The sequence below is a fragment of the Spea bombifrons genome, chromosome 7, assembly GCF_027358695.1.
Source record: "Spea bombifrons isolate aSpeBom1 chromosome 7, aSpeBom1.2.pri, whole genome shotgun sequence".
Taxonomy (NCBI): Eukaryota; Metazoa; Chordata; class Amphibia; order Anura; family Pelobatidae; genus Spea; species Spea bombifrons.
In genome coordinates, this window is record NC_071093.1 from 34,586,294 (window position 1) to 34,609,258 (window position 22,965).

General features: G+C 38.8%; 1 protein-coding gene across 1 annotated transcript in view; it reads right to left on the bottom strand.

The window, feature by feature from the left end:
• GRIN2A (glutamate ionotropic receptor NMDA type subunit 2A) overlaps nt 1-22,965 on the bottom strand; it is a 115,622-nt gene that overhangs the window by 21,147 nt on the left and 71,510 nt on the right. The window contains exons 3-4 of the mRNA XM_053470426.1: nt 9,332-9,924; nt 3,967-4,081 (exon numbers count right to left, since the gene is read on the bottom strand). Coding sequence (XP_053326401.1) covers nt 3,967-4,081; nt 9,332-9,924 — 708 coding nt within the window. The remainder of the gene's footprint in view (nt 1-3,966; nt 4,082-9,331; nt 9,925-22,965) is intronic.

Consider the following 22,965-nt stretch of genomic DNA (forward strand, 5'->3'; position numbering starts at 1 on the left):
CCAGTTTTACAAAGTTCTTTTGCTTTAACGTTTGAGTTCCTTAAGCATTCATGTAGAATTGTTTTATTAGTAAATGAACTACCCCATGTAAATCCAATTTCACTAGACATTAGATCCTAATATAATAGTTTTACGACTATATTATTTTTCTTAAAATAACAGGAAGATAATCCTAAATGTATCCAGTTCACATTTTATCCTTCTGCTTTTTTAAGAATAGTAATGTAAACTTTATGTATTCTTTTACACAACAAATATGGCCTAGCTGTATACTTTTTTTTAAATTTAATAATATCTCTCTAAGACTATGGTGAAGTTTTGACGGCTTAAAAGTATACAGTACTATAATACTTTAAGAGAACAACATTGTGGCTGGATTATCTCTTTCTCCCCAAAGGACCAATTATGAAATTCCACCATGAGCCGACTTAGAAAGTGGAGAGGAACTTTGCAAAAACAGTGTACTCTGCTGACGGGAAAATATAAAGTACAATAAATCTAATAAAGGTGTTCGTTGGGAGATTTCTTTTGTTTCTATAGTTCAATACTAAGAGAACAATTATTTTCAATTAAAGCTACCTGTCATCGAGGATATAAGAAGAATAATTCTAAAACAAAATGTAATATATATACAGTCCGGTATATAGATATGTATTTTACTCACCAAGAATATAATATATCATAGTATTCTATGATATATTATACATTCACTGTAATCTAGGGCACTTTAGAGTAATGAATATATAAATGTTTCCACATTTATCGTGCTTCCTGTAATGGAATTGATTTCAAATCCTCTGATAAAACATATATGAAATGTTGTAACCACAGGGAAGAAGTTATGCTAAACCTTATAAATGAATGTCCTTGTTAACAGAATAAACGGAGAATCAATAACCGATGCTCTACATGTGTTGGATCATCTGATTGTGCTAAACAAATATTACTGTTTGTATAACCTATGAACACTCAACCCCAACGGAATTATAAAAATATACAAAAATGTATAGATGATATGTTACATGCTGTAAACTAAAAGTTGTGGACCTTGGCACCTGCACTATCCTTGTGTTTTCAAGTTATGGATAAGGTCTCAATGCAGGATTAATAAAGTAGTGTGACATTCAGGCCATAATCCATGTTAATAAACACATTGTGCCCAATAAGAACCCCTAGCAATAAGGCTCTACAAATCATGTTTCTCAATAGACGCATCCAATAAGACCAAAACCAAACAATTAATTTCTACAGGACATGCCGTTTCCACAGCAGACTCTGATTTGAGACAATCTAAACTAAAATTTAAATACTAAAAGCGACATCCATGTTTGGACCTATTGCAACATAAATCATAGGGCCTAGGGATGAAGGACATATAGTAAGAGAGAAAGCGAGAAAGAGACAGGAGAAGAAACCAGAGTGAAAATACAGGAGATTTGTGTGTGTGAGCTGACACTTTATTCACTTTTTTTTTTTACACAAAATTTACACTACATCAATTGCAACAATTTTATACGTATAAATCTCCAAAAACGATGTTTAGCCCCAAATGAACATGACACGAAAACAAATAGTAAAACCTGAAAGCTGAAATTTTGTTAAATTTGTTCATTCGTTTGCCAGCTATAGACGAATGATCTCTCCCTCTCACACATTTTCTGGGAGGGTTGCCAGTAATTAAAGCAAAGATTTTGCTTTATCAGGGGCCCTACAGGCTTAAACAACCTATGTTTAGCATTTTGGCAATATTCCACGAAAATGTGGTTTAGATTCAAAGTGGGTACATGTATTAAGCATTCAGAGCCTAACAGGTGCTGCTTATTAGGTATTAGCAAATGCAAACTCCACAGGAAACAATCAAGGACAGGGTGCAAAAGGTTACTATAAGGACAACTATCCACTAATTTACCTCTACAGATATGCAAGGATTATATGATAATTTAGAGCAGCTTCCATCTCAGGCTCTGTGTGTGCACATTATGCCCTTCCCTTTCTCTTGTCATTTTGTTCTATGCAGCACAACATTTGTATGTCTCACATTCTGACCCCTACCCTCCCGCTGCCTGCCAGCATGGTCTCTGGAGTGGAGATAAGAAAATGGCTGGAGAAGGAAAGTGAGCAGGTGGGTGAGGGTGGAGAGGCACAGACAGGACTAGGGGACCGAGAGAGAGATGTAGTTTTGACTAATACATTTTGATTCTAAGCTAAAAAAGGTGTAGGGAACAGCTCACGCACGGGGCGGCAATGACAGTCTTCACACGGGTTTCAAACGTAAAGCGTGTTTATTTAGATGCTGTAGGCACAGAGCACCTTGTAAACAAAACAAACTCTAAGCCTGTCCGGCTCTAACTAAACATCCGGATACCTCTCTACAAGCCTACGGTCTGGCACAAAGCAAAATAACAGGTTTTTCATGGGTAAAGCTTCATACCTGGTGGGCTGCAGCGCTGGCTGTAGCTGCTCCTTCACTCAGTTTCTCCTCCCCTTGCAAACCTAACAGCCCTCTCTTTTAAGGCTTCCTCCCCAGTAATGAGCTTAGGAAGCCTCACCTGAGAGCTCCTGGGTTTGCTACCGTGCCTGGCTGAGGAAACCAGGTGAGATATATATCCCATCAACCACTCTCCCATACACTTTACCACAAAGGGCAGAAAACAAAAGCTAAAAGAAGAATTTGTACAGAATGATTTTGGACCTCGTACACAGGTCTTATAAGTAGTTACTGTCTTTTAGATATTACAGAATTGGTCCCAGAGAATGTTATTATCAAGATGATGACAATTGTTATGTATAGAGCAGGAAAGTGAAAATTACTGACCACCCCCTTGGAACCTATACGATGCACAACCTGTGAGAAATCATTTACCTTTGTCAGGTTACATTGAGCGATGATCTGAAAACCAATTGTTCCTCATTTTCTGCCCATGTACCCCCTCTTTGGGGGATGAAGGGGCAGGAGGGGTATGGGGTGCGTGCCTCTCCAAAAGTTTTTTAATCCTTCACCCCAGTGGACACCAAAGACAATTTCAATTATTTTTAAATCCCCCATCCTATCACCAACAAGATGGAGGTGAGGTACATCACGGGGTCTGTGCCTCCCACACAGTATTTTTATATATTTAAACCCCTCATACCCCTGAAGAGGGAATGAGAATGTGAGCGTATACTTTGGCACTATATCACCTAATTTAATTATTTCCCAACCCACGTATCACCATGAAACGTGATAAGGGAGTGTCAGCCCTCTTGGTTGATAGAGGTTCTTCTTAAAAGTTTTTTTTTAAATGTAAATTGTAGAGACTCACATGAACTCCCAAGCACCTGATTGCACATGCTGCATTGCAAGTATTAGCATGCAAAGGGCATTTGGCCTTAGTCAAGTCCCGTCAACAGAGTTAACTCTTAACTGACCACGCAGTGAATAGACCGCAATAGACCAGACAGTTTGATGACAATGCTGTTGTTCTGTTGCAATTCTGTAATAACCACAAAATCATCATAAGAATTGCTATTCATTGACAACTCGAACTATAAATATTCCCACTGCCTTTACAGAATTTTTTTTTCTTATTGTGTACTGTTACTTTTTGAAGGAAATCTGTTTAAACATTCCAAATTAATTCCAGATTATTTTAAATCATAGTATATTTAGCTTTTCATTTTTTATTTGAAGGGATGAAGGTGGGGATGGAAAGACTTATCACATTGCTACTCCCTCCCCCAATAAGATTTTCTCTGGATGCTATGAAAAAGTAAGTTGCAAGGTCATAACTGGCATTTGTTACAAGATCGATTGTTCTCAAAACAATGGTGCATGCAAAGAAGCCAACAGTTTTATATAATCGCACATTGTGTACTATTCCCCTTTCATGAAGCACATTGTTTAAAAAGGAAACACAACTGCCATAATGTACATACATAAAAGGATCCCTCTATTTCCTTTATTTCATAAATAGAAACTTAACTTGCCTTTTCCCACTCTCTTTCAGTGTTCAGCAGTATAACAACCAATTTTGGAATTGCTTGATAACCGTCTTCTGTAAAGGACAAATCTTTGCCATCCCAAGTCAAATTTGTCATAAAGCTGCCAATGGGAAAAAGTGAATGAGACAGTTAACAAAAAAATGGATCCAATAATACTATTAAAATAAATGCAAATAACGACATGAATACAGCAAATGAAAAAGATCTAGAATACTAAAACGGCATGTTTTTGTGCATTACTTCATACTCAAGTTTATAAGATCAGTAAAAAGGTATATTTTTTGTGTTTGGGTAAAAAATGTGTGTATTTTTGTTCTGTTTTAAATACATAATGAAAGTCCAAAGAATAGCCAACCAAAAGTTTATATGTTTGTGTCTGGTTATATTAGTTTGTTTACCTGGGTATGTGAGTGTGTGTGCATGTGTGTTGGTGTTGAGTGTGTGTGTGTGTTAGTGCTGAGTTTCAGGGTGTGTGTTCTGCATCAGGTTCTGGATCCACCCCTTTTCTCTTAAATGCATTTCCCAAATGTATTTACTATACCTAAGTAGACTCATAAAACAATTAAAAATTATGTTAACTGCAAAATGCATGGGGTCATCCCTTTTTCCCAAATATTCCCTTCCTTAGATATTGTATAGAAATTGTGCTGTATCTGTGATCACCAAGCACAGTAATAAAAATGTATGCTTGGTTCCTTCACAAATTGAGGCAAGAAATTATCTTTCAGCATTCCCAAAAAACTATTCCCCGTGGCTGTAGCACATATTTCATTTCTTCAATCAATGTCAGGATAATTAAAATTACCATAATTTCTTTACCTTTATAAAATTAACTTTCATTAATTAAAACTGGCTTCCCCAAGTTCATTAACATCTAGTGGTATATAACAAATTCCTGCTAGTGCTTTCTGATCAATTCTTCTCCTACTAATAGTTTCTACCCACAAGGATTTAACAGCTTCACTACTTCTTCCACTACATGAAAAAATGCCATCTCCTAAATGAAACATTAAAACTAGTTTCATATATAGATAGACCCTGCCACCTCCTCTAATATCCCTATCCGTCCTGAAAACGTATGTAACCCACCACATTGCTTCACCGGTCATGAGCATCACCCCAGAACGTTTCTGATAATTTTATCACATCGTACTGTTTGCAGCCAAGAGCCGTGGTTCCTGTTAATCCCTCCATGACCAAGGGTATTTAACACTCTAAAGACCGTCAGTTTTAATCAAAAGGTGGTTAATATAGTCACACAATATATTATTATCTATATATAACATATATATCATATATTTTTGTTGGGGTTTTTTTGTTTTTTTTTACAGAACAGATATATCTAAATCACAATTTGTCAGCCGCCTAATGACTAAAGTGCAGTCGACGGTTGGATATTTTCACATAATTTTTCTCTTTGCTCATGAGTAATAAACGTATTTTGTATGACGCAAGTGTGCTTATTGCATAAGTTTGTCAACATGTATTGGAACCACGCCGTTACCAACATGGAAGCCGCCATTTTTCCTGTGAATACAAGGTATTTATACCCCCTCCACATACTTTAGTGTTTAGATCCTACCCTTGATATAGACTTATAGGGATCTCACAGTCTGTCGGCCTCTACTGTCTGTATCTGTCATTTCTGTGGCGTTTTTCATCTACTTAATGTATCTTTACTTGTATAATTTGGTTCATATGTTTACAACTTAGAGGTTCTGTCAAATCTCCTTATGACATCCTTATGAGTTCTGGTCATTTAGCAAAAGTGATTAAAATGCATCCTTCTATGTAAAGAGGTTAAACTTTTTTGCATATGCAAGCATACATTTTAGGTAACTTGTATGATTCTTTTGGGATTTAAGTGTTAAACTAAACTCTACTCAGTTAACAACAAGCTCCTCACATGATTGCCGATCTCTCTCAGAAGTGCAATTTGCCTCTGCAGATTCTCAATATGAGCTTCCAGAGAGGCCACTCGTTCAGGTTTGTCACTGATATATGCATCGTGGAACAGCTGTTCCAGGCATTTACACATATGGCCATACACTTAGATTTGCCAATTAGGAAGCTATTATGTCCAAACACAAGTTTGAATAAATAACTTTCTCCAACTAACATTATCCCAGCATCTCAACATATATAACAGCAATGGACCCCAAACCCCTTTCACTTGATGACATCACTCATGCAAAGAGAATACTGTTATGTAACTCCCTATAACGGGTTTTTCATCCCAAACATCGCACCTCCTTCCTTTCCATAAATATAATAAATAATAGAAATAATATCTAATTATAAAATAACGTTAAGATTTCCCTTAACCCAGGATAACAAATAAATAGCATTGTATACAGTAGTCTTTTCCTAAGTCTTCATCGTTTCAAGTCTTGCATCTGCTCACTCGTTTAGAGCCACAAAAGGGGGTTACTGATTTTGTGAGGTTGAGTTTTTCCTTATGCAGTTGGTAAATTCTCTTCTTATTGATGCTGGTTTTGCAGAAATTGAATTTTGTAGTTGGGCTTCTTTTCTTTTTTGGAGAATATTATCAAAGTCAACTCCATCAATCCAATTGCAACCAAACGCTGGGACCCATCCTTCTCTAATACAAACAATGGAAACACTTTAGTAACATTTTGTTACTGTAACTGTCGCACATCCCAGGGGAGTCTATAATGAACATGTTTGAATGAACACGAGTTTTACTTTTGAGCATGCCATCCATATTAACTTTCTTTCCATCAGTTAGAAATGCCGATTCCTGATGTACTCCTGCCTATTGTGTGATGTCTCAGAGCCTCGTCCTCGTCTGAATTTGATGAATCATGTTGAAAATCCATTTTGTATGTTTCCTTCCTAGCAGTTAATTTTGTTACAGTCATTTTATCCTTTAAACTCCGACAAACGAGCTTAAAATGACCCTGTTTACCACAATTATGACGATATACATCTCCATTTTTGATTCTGCAAAATCAAACATCATGCCTGCTTCTCCACATCTGTAACAAAAATTGGACATTGAATTTGAAGATTTAAAACTTTGGTTGGTGTTCGGAGTTGCACATTTGTGTCTCACAATATTAGTTTGTTGTATATTTCCTTCCATCGAGAAATATGCAACAGACGACTGCAATGTTTCTGCCTCTTTCACAGCTTGCTCCATAATTGCAGTTATTTCCTGCGCTCTTTTAAAAGTCAGATCATCCTCCGTCAATAATTTCCTTTGAATAGCTGCTGCTTTAAGGCCCATAACAAATTGGTCTCACAGGGCTATTGATAAATAGTTCCCAAAATTACAGGCGCTAGCTAATTTACGTATGGCCGCTGTAAATGATTTCATATCTTCATGTGGCGCCTGCTGCCTACTATAAAATGTGTAATGCTCTGCAATTTCTAGTGGCTTTGGGTTAAAATAATGACTTAAAATTGCATTTATCTCTTCAAAAGTTTTAGATGCTGGTTTTTAAGGGTATACTAAATCACGTAATGCATTGTACATCTTTTTACCCACGGCAACACACACACACACGCTTTCCATCTGTTACGTTGTTTGCAATTAAATACTGATCAAGTCTTTCCATCCAGGATAACCAGGTTTCTGATCCTGCATCAAATTCGCCAACCACAACCATTTGTCTAGACAATATTTAACTACGTTAGTGTATGAATCTTCAGGCTTTAATTACTAATTACTAACAACAGTGTTCTTCACAGTATTGCACAGTTTTGTTAGTTATTCTTAAAGCAGTGTTCCTGCTAGATATGTTTGTTGAGGATATATGCTTTGTCTCTTTTACTCTGGCACTGCTGCATATTCAGTTTTACGTCACGCTGTCACATCAGGGTTACTTCCTGTCACAGAATTCATTATTTTTCCATCCATGACGAAATCCAGATCCTCGGCAGAACTATTATGTCTAACACGAGGTTGGCAGAATGACTGTTTATTGCTTAGAATTCTTTTCAGCTTATCCAGCCAACATTACTCCAGCATCCCAACATACGTAACAGCAATCAACCCCCAAATCCCTCCCACTTGATGACATCACTCATGCAAAGAAATCATCCCAAACACCGCAGTAGCACTCATCATAAATAAACATGAAATTACAAATGACTTGTTACCCCACCAACTTCATAGCTCACACTCATTTTGCCACCTGAATAGATGCACGCACAGAGGAAATGGGCACCCGACGCCATGTGAGCCACGCATTAGTATGAGAGCAGAGACACGCAAACAAAAGTGACCCACTTCCCCTGTGGTCTTTACTATTGAGGCGGACCATTAAGTAGCACTTTAAGGAAGGAGTTTGGGTGCCCCCACTTTAAATCTTACAGAGGGGCCCTGGAATTTTTTCACGAAATGTTTTTGTTACACCACTGACTATAAGGTCCCCCTAAATTTGGGCTCCTTAGAAACATGCCTTCTTCTCTACTTGGTAGTTAAGCATGCTGCTTACATATAAACATGAGAAAAGGGGGAAAACGCTTACTTTAAATATTATATCTACCAGTAGATAGGAAACAATGTACGCTAAAATTGGTTTACAGATCCATTCTTACACTTGAACTGTGATAGGCAAGCCATTCTTTTCAAATATTCCTTCAGAGTGGAGACATGAATTATAATAAAACAGTCTGTAACAACTCGGTTAAGTAAAAAGCGGTTGTCAAAAAATCGTTCTCATTTTTCCTCACAAATAATTCCTGTCTCTAATATAACATTTATCTGAACACAACAGTCTGTTGAATTTGAGTACAAAATTACACAGAGCCATCTGGAAAGGTGAAGGAAAAAACCCACAACGTAATATGGGTTTCAGAAGCAAAGCGCATGCAGCAAAGAAAAGGCAATACATTTTTTGCACAGAAAACATACATTTTAATTTCGTTCGCAATTCTTTATCAATTATAAAATGGTCTTTTATCATTTATAATGACCATTTGACCACTGAATACATATGTCCTTGTCGGCCTAGACCAATATGGATCCACATGTATAATTTGTGGATGTAGAAGTCACATAAACTTTGGGGTCAAGATCTGGGAATTCATGGTCACCGATAAATATATCTCATGACAGATTTTACTCACACCTGGCCCATTTTTGCCCACTTGATAAAAACAATGCTAAACTAGGCCCCAGATGTAGTAAGTGATTTAAAAGTCATATTCTTACACTTCTGACAACATTCCACAAGGTCTTATATCCTACCTGAGGTAAAAAATCTTTAAAAAGATCTTTTAATTTGGTTAAAGTAGCTGTGGTGCACCGTGGGAAGACAAATATATCACTGTTATTAGAGATAGTTAACATACACATAAAATGTATTATTTCATGTCTTACTTGCGAAACGTGTGAGACGGTGGTTCATTTCTTTCATTTTGACCATAGCAGCTTGTCTTAGGTTCTGGAATCACTGAATACTTTTTCAAAATCGCTGATGCAGCTGTGGTTATAATTCCAAGGCCATCCCTCACTCTTGCTTCAAGTCCGTAATCCCAGTTGTCATAAGAAACAGAAATTAACCCAGATGGGAATTCATATGGAATTATGTCCGTGTTACCCGTTACCACACCAGGAACAATCCAGATGTAACCATATCCCATAAGGCCAAGGGACCGCGCTTCCTCAAAAATGTAGGCCGCTTCATCCTTGGAACAATAAAGGAGTATTACAGAAGAATGAATTTTCTTCAGTTGAGTTAGCGTTTTTGCATCAGCATACAATGTATCCAGAGTAATGATATTCTGTACCTCCCAGCCAACAAAACTATTTTCTACAGTGGTTTTTATGAAACTTATAAAGTCTCGAAATCCCGGAAATGTACTTGTTATTATAGAGAAGATGTGCCAGTCATATTCTTCCATGATATTAAGCATGACAATTGCTTGCTGTTTAATGGAAGCTCCAAACTGGAAGAAAGTGGACATTTCATCCTGTAAACAATAAACAGAACTAGTTAAGTAGATAGCAACACTACTAAAATAATGTTTATTAATGTAATTGCAAAATATTACTTATGTATCTAAACACATACAATGTCTTCATTAGATATATATATACGGTATATATAGATGGTTCTGCGGTACAGGTGTACACTGAATGTTCATCAGTGCTTGGCGGAAACAGGCTGCCACCATGTTAGAACCAAGTAATGAAATGCTTATCTTTTGGTTTTTTCAACAGAATGAAACGTCGTTGAATGATTTCGTTGGGCATATAACCAAAAGACACAATAACAACCACCTCAGACTATAGAAGTACCAGGAATATGTGTCATCTAGGATCCCATCTGCTTGTCCACATTACCCCAGTCCCAGGGGTTTTTGGTACTTCAAGCCACGGAGCAATTTTTCCATTTTTGCGGTATGTCGGTTCAGCAATTATTCCCCTTTTCTGCAAATAGTGTATCCATGTAAACTATATATTGTTTTTTTCAAGGAGAGAGAGGGCTTTCTTTTGATACCATAGTTAGATAATAAGCTGGAGATTTAGGATGAGAAAATTAGAAAAAAGCTAATTATGTATAAAAAAAAATTTCCTCTGAATCCTCACAAAATTAGGTAAAGTGATGGAAAATCCCCTCCAAATGTATAAATTCACCATTCACACTGTGATATCCTTGTAAGCCCCATAGACTTGTATGGAGATCACAGTGTCTGTGATCAGTGTCTCATCAGAGTGATCAGATATTCCTGTCTAAACAGACCCTGCAGGGGATATCCTGTCCTCCAATTACCTTCCGGGTGATGTCAGCAGTGACGCGACCCCAAAGGGAATGTCCAATTGTGCGATCGGGCATTTAAAAATGTAACAGTTTTCCGGCACTCTTGCCGGCAGCTGTTACAGCAGATCTGGAAGCAGAAAGCCAGAGATGCTGGCTTCTGCTGACAGAGGGGATCCCAGGCTGTCAAACGGAGGGGAGCCTGATCTCCTGTGTAGCAGCAGGGATGTCTCCCTGCCACTGGAAGAAGGTCAGAACGTACCCGTACGTCCAATAAGGGTTTCTTGAGATGTGTTTTATTGTCGTACCGGTAGGTTCATAGGGGACTGAAGGGGTTAAGTATGGCCAGTACTGGACTGACACTAGGCAAAACCCAAGATATTTAGCCTCAGTTCCATGCACCTCTTAAAATCTACATTTTCAAGAAAATGCAGGTAACACATTGAAATTTGCCTCGTCAGCTAGTTATTCAACTCCCAGGACACAAATCCAAAGGAAATCACCAACTACTCAGATGCATGAAAATATTCAGCTGGTCCAGCATGTGCTGATTCCTGTAAAGCAACTCTTGTCTAATTAGATCAAACTACTGCATCTCCAATGAAGGGAAAAAAAAATCAAAGTTCAATAATTTATTAATAAGCTGTAAATACGTGTCCTACAGTTAGTCTTGTTATTATAATACAGGGTGTAGACGTGGTAGAGTTAGACTCTACATTTACAATTTTCACCTTTATTTGCACTTAAGGTTTAGGTTGTTAATTGAATTGAGTTACCTGTGCTCCCTGCATTACCTCAATATGTAAATAAAAAAAAGACCTATTATCCTTACCTTCAGATAATTTCCATGGGCACTTGCAGGAGGGGGCAAGATTAGGCAACTGTCCTTCTGGATAGTCCCTGAAAGTTCCTCGTTTTGGCAGAGCCAAGCGTTTAGCAGAACCGTTTGCATTTAGTGTCGCTGCTGTCCTCTTTTAACTTATACTGTCCCCTCTGAGTGGAAGCACCTATGTATAATGTCATATCGCAGCACTCCACATCTCTTAGACTTAATGGGATGCGGGAAGCCAACAGAAGCTGCACCGATCACAGGAGATACCCCAGGGTATTGATAGAAGATGAAGAGAGGATGTTGTCGTTCAGTAGTATCAGCGTATCTCTAGGCAGTGCCTATAAACCTTCGCTTAATATGGAAACTATGGAGAATATTAAAGGGCTTACTGCTATAAACTTCTTAAAATCAATATAACAGATAATGGTTGCTTACACAATTTGCAGAAACACTCTTTTATTGTATCATAAATTATATTTACTATAGGCCTTATCCCACATAAAGCACAGACAAAGGCCATTAGAAAAGTATGATTGCAATGAATTTATATTTAATGTGCTTATATGTAGCAGTAAGCATTTTAAGGGCTGTCTAAACTAAACTACTACTACGTTTCTAAACTACTTTATATACACATTTTACATCAGCGGCTGGATTGTCGTAGTCACATATTAATTGTAGTAAACGTTTCATAGATATTACCAATTATTCGTTTATTAATGATGTAGGTTCTGCACTCCAGCATCGAAGAGCTTTTTCTCCCCCGCTTTCCTAATGTAGCTTACCATTTGTAGTCCCTGTCATTATGCGACCCGGTAGCCAGCCAAAAATCTTTGTGGCAGCAGGCTCAGTAGAGGAGGCTTCCAAGATAGCTCCAGGACAGGTGACCTACCAGGAGATTTTCTGGCAGGCCCTGTGTTTATGTCGGTAAGCGATATATCAAGCTCATAGCAGATAGGAAGATCTGAGAGAGAGCATCGTTTATTTTTTTGTCTGTTTTTGTATTGGTTTACCAAAGTTCCACATTGTATGGGAAATCAAATGAAGGGGGAACATGACCTTTGCAAAAGAAAGCTGGATAATTGCACTTTATTTGTACCCTATACAAATGTTATATATGGCAATAACCCATCAATGCCTGCATTTATACCACATGACAAGTGTTCCTAGTAAATATTATGATCAAAGCCAACATTTAGACATTTAAGGAATTATTTCTTGCAAGGGATGGGGAATTCAATGGAACGAAGGATGTTTCTACCTCTGCATTTAATTATCCAACAGTGAAATTCAGTAGAGTAGGTTTAATGTTAATTCCAACCTCAGTCATCCAAGGCTATCCATGCTTTCTCTATATTGCCAAAATGCACATATTGCTCAGCACAGATTGGTATTCAAGGGCTGAGTGACTGATATAGCTGCCTTTTCGTATGTAAATACTTAAATCCTGGACTGTTGGGGCCTTGGGGATAGCCTAATGCCTTAGGGCAAGGGTGTCCAACCTGCTGCGGAGGAGTATGGGAGATGTAGTCCTGCAGCCGCTGGAGGGCCGCAGGTTGGACACCCTTGCCTTAGGGGCTATTTGAAGTGTCTTGCGTAATAGATTCTTACATTTTATTTTTACTTCAAAAATATTTTTCCACCAGATTTTATCATGTGCATTTCCAAGTTATATTCTTGGCATTAATAAAAAAAATGTAATATGTTATTTGATGACCTATAACAAGTTATTAAAGTGTTTCCTGGTAATATAATAATAATGTCAAACCTAATAGTTCGTTATTTCTTATGATGGTTACTGGAATAAGATCTGTGTTAATGTGAAAACCAAGAAATAAAACGGTTGATTTCAGTCTTAATTTCGGTGCATCCATGTGAGACTACATTTACCACAAACATCTGCATAAGCAGACATTATCCAAGTGTGTCTGGAAAATGTTTATCTAATGAGGTGATTCCTTTTCTTGACATCAGAAAGGAAGTCACAAAGAATATCGAATGAGTCTCCTATTTACACATTTCCTACCGCCATGCAACGCTTCTCACCAAGGTAATTTTTTGCTTCAATAATTGTGTAAATATGAGTGGAGTATCATTTACAAAACGTCAAGCGTAGTCAAGTTGGCAGGTAAGACAGTTTAGGACCAAAACTTGTGATTTTGGAGTCAGGAAGGAATTTTACCTCGTTTTGAGGTACAATAAAAAAAAAACCCTTTGATGTGGGTTTTTTTTCCTTCTTCTGGATCAAAAACAGAGTTGAACCTGATCGATATTTCAACCATGTATATGGTCATATGAACAGGATATCACACTAATGCAAAATTTCAGCAATAAGTTATTGTGACATTCAATAAATTTGGAAATTATTCTCATTGGTATATTAATTTATTCACTATAATATAAATGTAAAATCAAGCAGCGTTTAAGAGACCAGTGATCGCATTAGTATGTATAACTTTTACATAATGATTAGTAGTTAGCTAGAATTTGAAAAAGTTGTACAATTATAGTGCTTTCAGAGCAGGAATAAAATCAAAAGTAACTGAGCTCTCGACATCTATTAGAATTTTTGATTACAGCGAGATGCTTTAATATTAGGCATATCGTCCCTATTAGATTTTAGCAATTTATTCTGAACTGTCAGCTTTCATTACACACCAAAACCGAGTTATAAAAATGATGTACAAAATTTGTCTTAAACTGTGAAAATAAATGTTGAGGATTATTTATTAAGCTTATATGTCAGCAAATCTTATAGGGGTAATGTTTAATAAAAGTTTAGAAATTAGCAGTTTAAAAACGATAGGGCAGGGTAATAATGGAACGATAATTGTCATTTTGTCATTGTCACTAGAGATTTCACATGTGTCTGGTGACAATGACATCTCACAGGAGATTTCCTCCAAACCTCCAAAGGTTACCATCTTTTTATGTTAAAAAGGACATTGTTCTACCTCCTTTTCCCAGGAATGAGAAATAACTTTGTTTGTAAAAGAACTGTAAATCCCATAATTATCATGTTTGCATGTTCCAGAAGAAGTTGGCACCCGAGGGCCTGCGAGTAACCTTTTAGTAAGGAGAGCCACCTTTTTCTCCTACCCAACTCTCACTCCTTGCTCATTGAGGTGAGGGGTCTAAATAATATTTAGTGAATTTGTGAGCTGGACTTTTTGTGAAGAGACTCCATTTATTCCCCCAATGACATTGTTTTTTTTTTGATTTTTCATATCTTTGGATATTTTTTATACCTTTATAGGCAGAAGTCTTCTCCAGCCTGGATAGTTGAAGCTTTCTATCCTATTCCTGCCACCGGGAAATGGCAAGGTAAAATTCTCAGGTACGATTTTTTGCTTGTACCTTTTTCAACTATTCCTTTAAGTATGATAAATAAATTAATTATAGCACTGCAAAAAGTTTTCTTCTTTACAGTAAGCCTAATAATAAACAATTTTCCTTAAGTCTTTGTTGTTTTATTGTCCAAATCAAGTCAACATTATTTACTGGCTGGAAAAGCAGAATAGTGAAACATCAATCTTAAAGCAATTTCAGTGCTGAGCTTAGCCCCTGTCTATTTTATATTGTCTCTAAGAAGGATAATGGCACTAAACCTTATTACAGACTATGTACTTAGAAAATATCTTTTTTTTTTTCTAGGAATTTTTTTAATTGCAGTGACTTGTACGATTTGCTTTATTGTCGCTAGTACCAGAAAGAAATTGCTCTTACCGACAAAACCACTGAAAAAAACCAGTTTAGGTTAATTGCGTTAATTAATACAGTATCATTGGCTGGTATTTAAAAGCAAAGCTAACGTGTGGAAACCTAAGGGAAATGTGGTTTCTTCTGCATACGGATACTGTAATACACTGTTTATTTGCATGATTATTTTTTGTTATGTCCTCTGGGTTGAAGGTGACCCTTAACATATTCACTGACAATCCCTAGAAATGCATGCAACATCACATTCTGCATTCATTTCCATTTTGTTCTTGAAGGCAGAAGGGTTTACGAGTAGCACAGTTGGAAAATGGTTAGCCAAAGTATAGGTAAGCTCAAAGGATAAAAGGTTGCAAGACTCGGCGAGGAAAGGAAAAGAAAAACACCAATGTAGTGTTTTAATATTTTTTCTTGGAGGAATTGGGAGAACCAAGGAGTAGTATTTTGCATTGCCACCTTCCTACCAAATACCTCCTACAAAGAACACATTTTGCTGTTTCTGTATCCATGGGTTTTGTAGTTAATGGGGGTACAGTCAAAGGAAGGTCTTGGTGCTAGAAGGGCTCCTCAGTGGTCAGTACTGAGACCCATCATTTCAATTTGTTCATCAGTGATATTACAAGGTCTTAAAGGTAAGGTTTTTTGCAAATGACACAAAGGTCACGATTTGTTTTAAAAGAGGAGAACTGATAGATCACGAGGCCATCGTCTAAAACTAGAGAGCCAGGAGATTAGATGTCATGTGAGCATGTTCTACTTTACTGAGGGTGTAGTGGATTTTAAGAACAGCCTCCCAGTAGAATTGGTAGAGTTTAATAGTGGGGCAATTAAGCATGCATGGAAGAGGCATATCTAAGTCAAGATCAAGGGCTGATTAAGGTTTGAGTCTTTACAGTGGACAGGATGAGCTGAATGGTTCTGCTGTCATATGTTTATTGGGTTATTTCTTCCCAATTAAAATGCTTACATTTCACTGTCCCTTTTACTTTTGAATCCAGCCTCTAGATTTTGTGCTCATTTGAGCAGGTTCTTCCTCACTTCATGTCCTGTTTACCCATTGTACAGTGCTTAGGATTATGATGAGGCGATATAAATAATGATGATAATCATAATAATGTTGCTTTGTCCGTGGGGTGGATCCCACTGAGTAGCCTTCTACAGAAAATATAAAAATACTGTGCTTTCCAGCCTTTGAGCCACATGGCAGTTTGATGTCATGGGGCCCTACATGTAAGACATCTAGCTAAGACCCTGAATGCTGGACCCAGGTTGTGCTGTAGTGCAATCAACATGATCCATGTGGGCACCTTTTTCGGAGCCTATGTCACGTGTAAGAACCTGGAGTGCCTTGTACCATTTCCTGAACTCTGTCACACCTCTTTATATAGGTGATATATAGGAGGTATATAATTTCTGATGTGAGAACGCCCAAATTGCAAGATATGGGACTTACTTGGCATCTATCAAAGTGTTATAGTTTCCAAAATAATAGTGATGATTAAAAAAAAGGATCTACAATCACATATACCCACTGACTCCAGGAACCAAACTCTTCTCATTTCCAAAATATTCACCACATCTGTGCAAATGAATTCTAACCTACTGTCGACCCTCCTGCGGAATACATAAATAAAGAGATAACAAACCGCTTCCTATCAACTTAAAATTAGATTTCCATTCCATCATATGCAAACATTGTAATATTTGTTCAGCTTTAAAATAAGAAACATAAAAACCAAGGCAAGGCACAAAACTAAGGCTTCAACTGTAAGCAGTAAACCCATTCACCCAAAGGTTAAGAGGTTTCAAGTGTGAGAGAGAGATATTGAGTTTTCATTACGTCTTGTAATATTACATTTACATTAAAGCTCCAATAACGCTCCAATATCAAAGAGCCACATTGTTATTTTCTTGTTTTTGTCACGCTCAGTGTACCAGAGGAGACAATATTGCAGAGAGACATTGTGAACCCAAAAAGAGAGAGCCTGTTTGTCCTTGAAGAGTTCTTCACCCTCTCACCTTTCAGGCTTGGGATGAGCTTTTTGGGTTTGAGTGGCTGTGGCACTTTGTGATGATCTTTCAAAGACTGGGGACCAACTCCTAGGGAAAATGAGCAGGATAACCAGAGGCAAGCCGTGGTTCAGGGAACCAGAGTTCAGGATAGTTGTCAGAGACGATGTCAGTAGTCGATGTCAAGCTGGGGTCAAACACAGGATCAATATGATAAGAATGTACTGGGAAAGGATACACAATGACTAGCAGAGGTATGACCATCTGAGGGCATAGTGTGCCGCTCTCTGGGGTTTAAATAGGATTCTTATGAGGATATGGCGCTGAGTGATGTTACTACATAACATACAAGTCTCTTTGGTGTGACGCGGGTGCGTGCAAGGCCGCAACTGGCCACTGTAACAAGAGGGAGCCTGGACATTGGGTGGAAAGGAGAGGGATCCATCGGAGAATCCAGCTGCAGGATTCTCTCTCCAGCAGTGAGGATAGCCCCAACGGCGGAGTAGAGGATGAGCGTCCACAGCACTAGAGGAAGGTCTGCCTCGCTGATGGGCCAGCAGGCATGTGACAGTTTTGAGAGAAAGCTTGTGTCCACCTGAAAGCTCTGTTCTGGAGAACAGGACAACCCTTTAACAAGTCATGGACCCTGGAAGATGATCCCAGTAGGGCTTCTTTATCCCAAGGACACACTGTGGCTATATGACAGAGAAAGCCTTGAGTAGAAGTCTACATCATCAAAGTTCAGGGTCTCACTGTTGATCTTAGCTGAAATAAATCTAGCTTGCTTAGTCAGCTTTGCCATGTCCATGAATGGTTATATTAGATTTTTTATGCTGGCCACTATTTCCATTTATTCTTGGTATTCCCTCTCTATATTTAATGCATAATCCTGCAGTGGGGCACTCCACAGGGTCAATCACTGCCTTTTCCAAGTACTGTATAAAGTACTGCTTGTCAAGCTTTCCTGTCCTGACAGCACATTTGTGATCTTCATTCCGTTATCCCTTTAATACTAAGAATTTCTTGGTGCTTTTAGCAAGCTTGTCACTGACACACTCCAACCTCTGCAATTTGACCATGTGCCATCTGCCCTTCTACTTCTCCTACACAGGATAGTATATTATGTGCTAAAAAAGAAAAAAAAGGAAGTCTGAAACCATTCATAAATTATTTTGAGCTCTCATATTCATGGAGCAACAGCAAATACCTGAGATGGTAAAAAAAGGAAAAATGCATTTAGTAGCAGTTATCGACATTTTGTGGACACAGCAATGCCTTATGATATTTATAATGTACTAGTTATATGCTTACATTTTTTATTGTGTTTTTAGAGATAAGCTTCCTGGATGACTCATGTTTTCTTGTTACATCTCTGAACACTGTTCGTACATGAGGCAATTTGTTTGCTAAACTCGCTTAACTGATGCTATTAAACCCATGGGCTTCATCCTGTCTTGCAAATCAATGCTAATTGATTCTAGAAAGGTTACCAGTATTAACTTTTAGATCCCCAACTATTTATGACATACAAAGTTGTCAGAGTAGTCCTCAACTGCCAATATGTATCGCAAACTTAATGGAACCCCTTACAGCAAAAAAAATAATTAGTTTAAAATTTGTTTACAAGCTTTCCTTCAAGGTCAAACAATAATGCAACATAGCTTTAGTAGTTTCACGGCGGTTGTTGCTAGTTTCTACCCCACCAGTATTCTGGCTAACAAGGTTTGGGTGCTACAGCACCTTGGCCACCAAATCAGGGACATGTCACCCAATAGGGTGATTAGGCACCCTGTTGCTCAGCTGCTCAATGGGCCAGCTGCAATGGTGATTTTTGCATTGCCCCAAAGTCCCATTTATATGCTACAGTGCATCGCAATGAGGAATGGCCCCATATATCACGGCTGGAGTAAGGTTAATGACATTGGATCAGGCCTAGCGTTGCTGGTCCTACATGCTTGCAGGGATTACGTTCTCCTGTTGTGCTGTTGCGTTGTGATTTTTCCTTGTTAGTACTGTCAGTAAAACAGCATATTTTCAAGCTGTTGCAGAGCCTCCTTGACGAATATATAAGTGATATGATGATTAGAACAGCCCCTGGTTATCTCTCCTCTCTCACTGTAATGACTAGCAGCCAGTGTCAGATGGAGAACAAAAAGCAGTTCATACACATACATAAAATATTAATGTTATATTAATGTTTTTTCCCTTTTCATTCCATTCGTCTTCTTTGTAGTATTTCAATATTGACCATACATATCGACAAGCATATTGTGAAGACTATTTTATCTTACCTAACCCAGTTCCTGGATTTGTGTCGAAGAACGTGAAGCAGTGAAACAGGCATTGGGCTGCCTCATGGATCTGCCATTACTCTTCCCAGCTGCCCTTTCTTCTGTTAAAGATAATATTTTGTTTGTGGTGATCTTTTGCTACCTAGATAGTTGAGCTCCGATATACATCAGTTTTACTAATATACTGTACGCGTTGGATCTCCCGTCTTTGTCTTTTTTGTTTGACTTAAAATACAGTTAATTATGACATTTTGCCACTAGATGGAGTTAGGATTTCAATTTTAAAAGAGTTAACACTGTCCTGATATGATACTTTGTTGATTATATAGTGCTCATGTCTTGATAGGGGGCTACAATATCTATTTGTTATCCCTCATTATTATAATTTTTATCTTTTATTTATATAATGCTAACAATTTATGCAGCGCTTAACCCATGTTTAGTATTATTTACACCGTGACGTTGTTAACTGTTAAACTGTAATTATTAACATTTGCAGCACACACAGTCTTTAAAATTGTTCCAGTTTATTGTACAAATTTTGTACGATACACATGTGGCCCACACTGTTGAATTAGAGTCAAAGAAGTTATCACTTTATAGTGTCTGTAATTTTTGTATTACTATTATTTATTGCATTTAATCAAAGTGACATTTTATAGAAATTTTTAATTCCTTTCTTCTTTCGTTTAATAAAGACTACATTTTCAGATTTCTATTTTATCTTTTCGTTATAATTAGGATCACAAATCACCAGGAATTTTCAGAAAGTGCCGTGTACTTTAGGATTTGAAAGCTGCTTTCTTTCTGCAGCAGGCGCTATCTTGTAGGAAGTTATCTAGTCACAGCGGTTACTCTACTGAAGTATCTGATTTTGACTAACACCAAGGAACATTCAAAAAGACTTAAAGACATACCAAAGAGATTGGGGGGGCATAATAATGTAAGGTTTACAACGAAATTAATTTCTGACTGGTAAACACCACCATTATGTTGGTCTTAAGGTGGAGGGAAGGAGTAAGTAAGCTGTTCCCAGGGCCGGCCCTATAATGGGGCAGACTGGGGCAATTGCCCCAAGCGCTTTTTTTTGTTTGTTTTTTGAAGCGGAGGAGAGAGAGAGGGGCACCGAGTGGTTTTCGCTTACCAGCTCGGCGCCTCTCTCTCTCCTCTGCGGCGAGTCTCCCTGTTCGGTCCCGGTGCCGGCTTGTAATGCAGAGCGCCGGAAGTGACGTCAATTTCCGGCGCTCAGCATTACAAGCCGGCACCGTGGCAGAGCAGGGAGACTCGCCGCAGGACTGTTTAAAGGTAAGTACCGGGGGGGGGGATCGTAGATTATGGCGTCGGCGAAGTTTAAAATGCCCCCCCCGACGTCGGCGGGGAGGGGGGGGGGCGGCGTTTTAAACTTCGCCCCAGGCGGCGTTAAGTCTTCGGCCGGCCCTGGCTGTTCCACTGGATTGTTAGATTCATAAAAAATATATACCGTATTTGCTCGAATATGGGCCGTACTCCCCCCCCTTTAAGCCTTTAAAATGGGGTGTGGCCTATAATCACAATTCGTATCGCAGACAGCAGGGTTAGGATACAGATCCCCTGCAGCGCTGCAGGGGACCTGCGTCCTACTCTCCGATACGCTGAGACAGCCTCCCCTGCCAGCACTTTCCACGGGGGGATTGCCGGCACGGGAGATTGTCTAAGCGCATTGCACAGACCTTCACTGGCTGCGGCGATACGCATAAACAACCTCCGCTGTCGGCACATCTGCTCCATGTGCTTTGACAATATCCCTTGCCGGGACTTCCCACGGGGGGAGTGCCGACAAGGAAGATTGTTAAAGCACATCGGGCAGACGTGCCGGCAGCGAAGGTTGTTTACGCTCGCAACGCCGCAGCCGGTGAACGTCTGTGCGATGCGCATTAACAATCTCCCTCGCTGGCACTTCCGCCGCCGGAAGTTGTCTACGTGTATTGCGCAGATATCCCCCGCCGGCCCCGCTAGACACCCGGGAGTCTGCATTGGTAAGTCTTGGGGGGGGGCATATCTAAGGGGCAGAGTGGCAGCCTATCTCGGGGGGGCAGAGTGGCAGCATATGTCGGGGGGGGGCAGAGTGGCAGCATATCTATTCTAAGTTGGTTTTTTTTTCTAAGAATCTAAATCGAAACATTTTCTGAGAGACATTATATAGCTACAATACTTCTAGTAACCACAAAAAGCTATCTTTTATTGGTGTAAAACCAGCTCCTTGGAGCACTTTACGCTGACATTTTGGTAACAGAGCATAAAAAATCTAAATACAACAGTGTTCCATTGCTTGATATTTAATTCTACCTTGTATTAAAAGGAATGAATGTAGCAAATGTGTGGTCGCTACTTATAAATGGTATTGAAGTATTAATGCTATCTGGTTCTTGGATTGTGAGAATGAAAATTGACGCTAAAATATAAATTACTCTTCTAAAGCGTGCTGTAACTGTCATAAACGATTATGTAAAAGATTTATAATGTGAAGAAGTAGAGTTTTGCATGTGTTTTAAGGTCAATCTTTTCTTGCTTACTCGTTGTTATTTCTGGATCAGTGAGTTCTACATACATACTAACACACATATATTTTATTTATTGGAAATGGTTTTTTAGGGTTTTTTCATTCAAGAGTTTCAATTAATAAAGTAATATTAATAACCAAAAAGTGGTGCATTTAATGATCCCTGAGATAAAAATAGAAAAATTAGAAATGACTCACAGAGCCTCACAAGTGCTGCTCTGTAAATACACCATTTTTGAGCGTCTCCAAAATAAGTTGCCACAATGCCTCAAATGCAACCTCCTGGAAACTTCCATTGCCTGGATTGCCACAAAATAAGTTAAAGGCCAAGCATGTTTCCCCTGAAGAAAAATTGGTTGTGTTGGGTAATTCTTTTTCAAATTCAGCCTTTAGTGAATAGAGCCTACACTATCATAATACTTCGCCCCAGGCGGCGTTAAGTCTTCGGCCGGCCCTGGCTGTTCCACTGGATTGTTAGATTCATAAAAAATATATACCGTATTTGCTCGAATATGGGCCGTACTCCCCCCCCTTAAGCCTTTAAAATGGGGTGTGGCCTATAATCACAATTCGTATCGCAGACAGCAGGGTTAGGATACAGATCCCCTGCAGCGCTGCAGGGGACCTGCGTCCTACTCTCCGATACGCTGAGACAGCCTCCCCTGCCAGCACTTTCCACGGGGGGATTGCCGGCACGGGAGATTGTCTAAGCGCATTGCACAGACCTTCACTGGCTGCGGCGATACGCATAAACAACCTCCGCTGTCGGCACATCTGCTCCATGTGCTTTGACAATATCCCTTGCCGGGACTTCCCACGGGGGGAGTGCTGACAAGGAAGATTGTTAAAGCACATCGGGCAGAC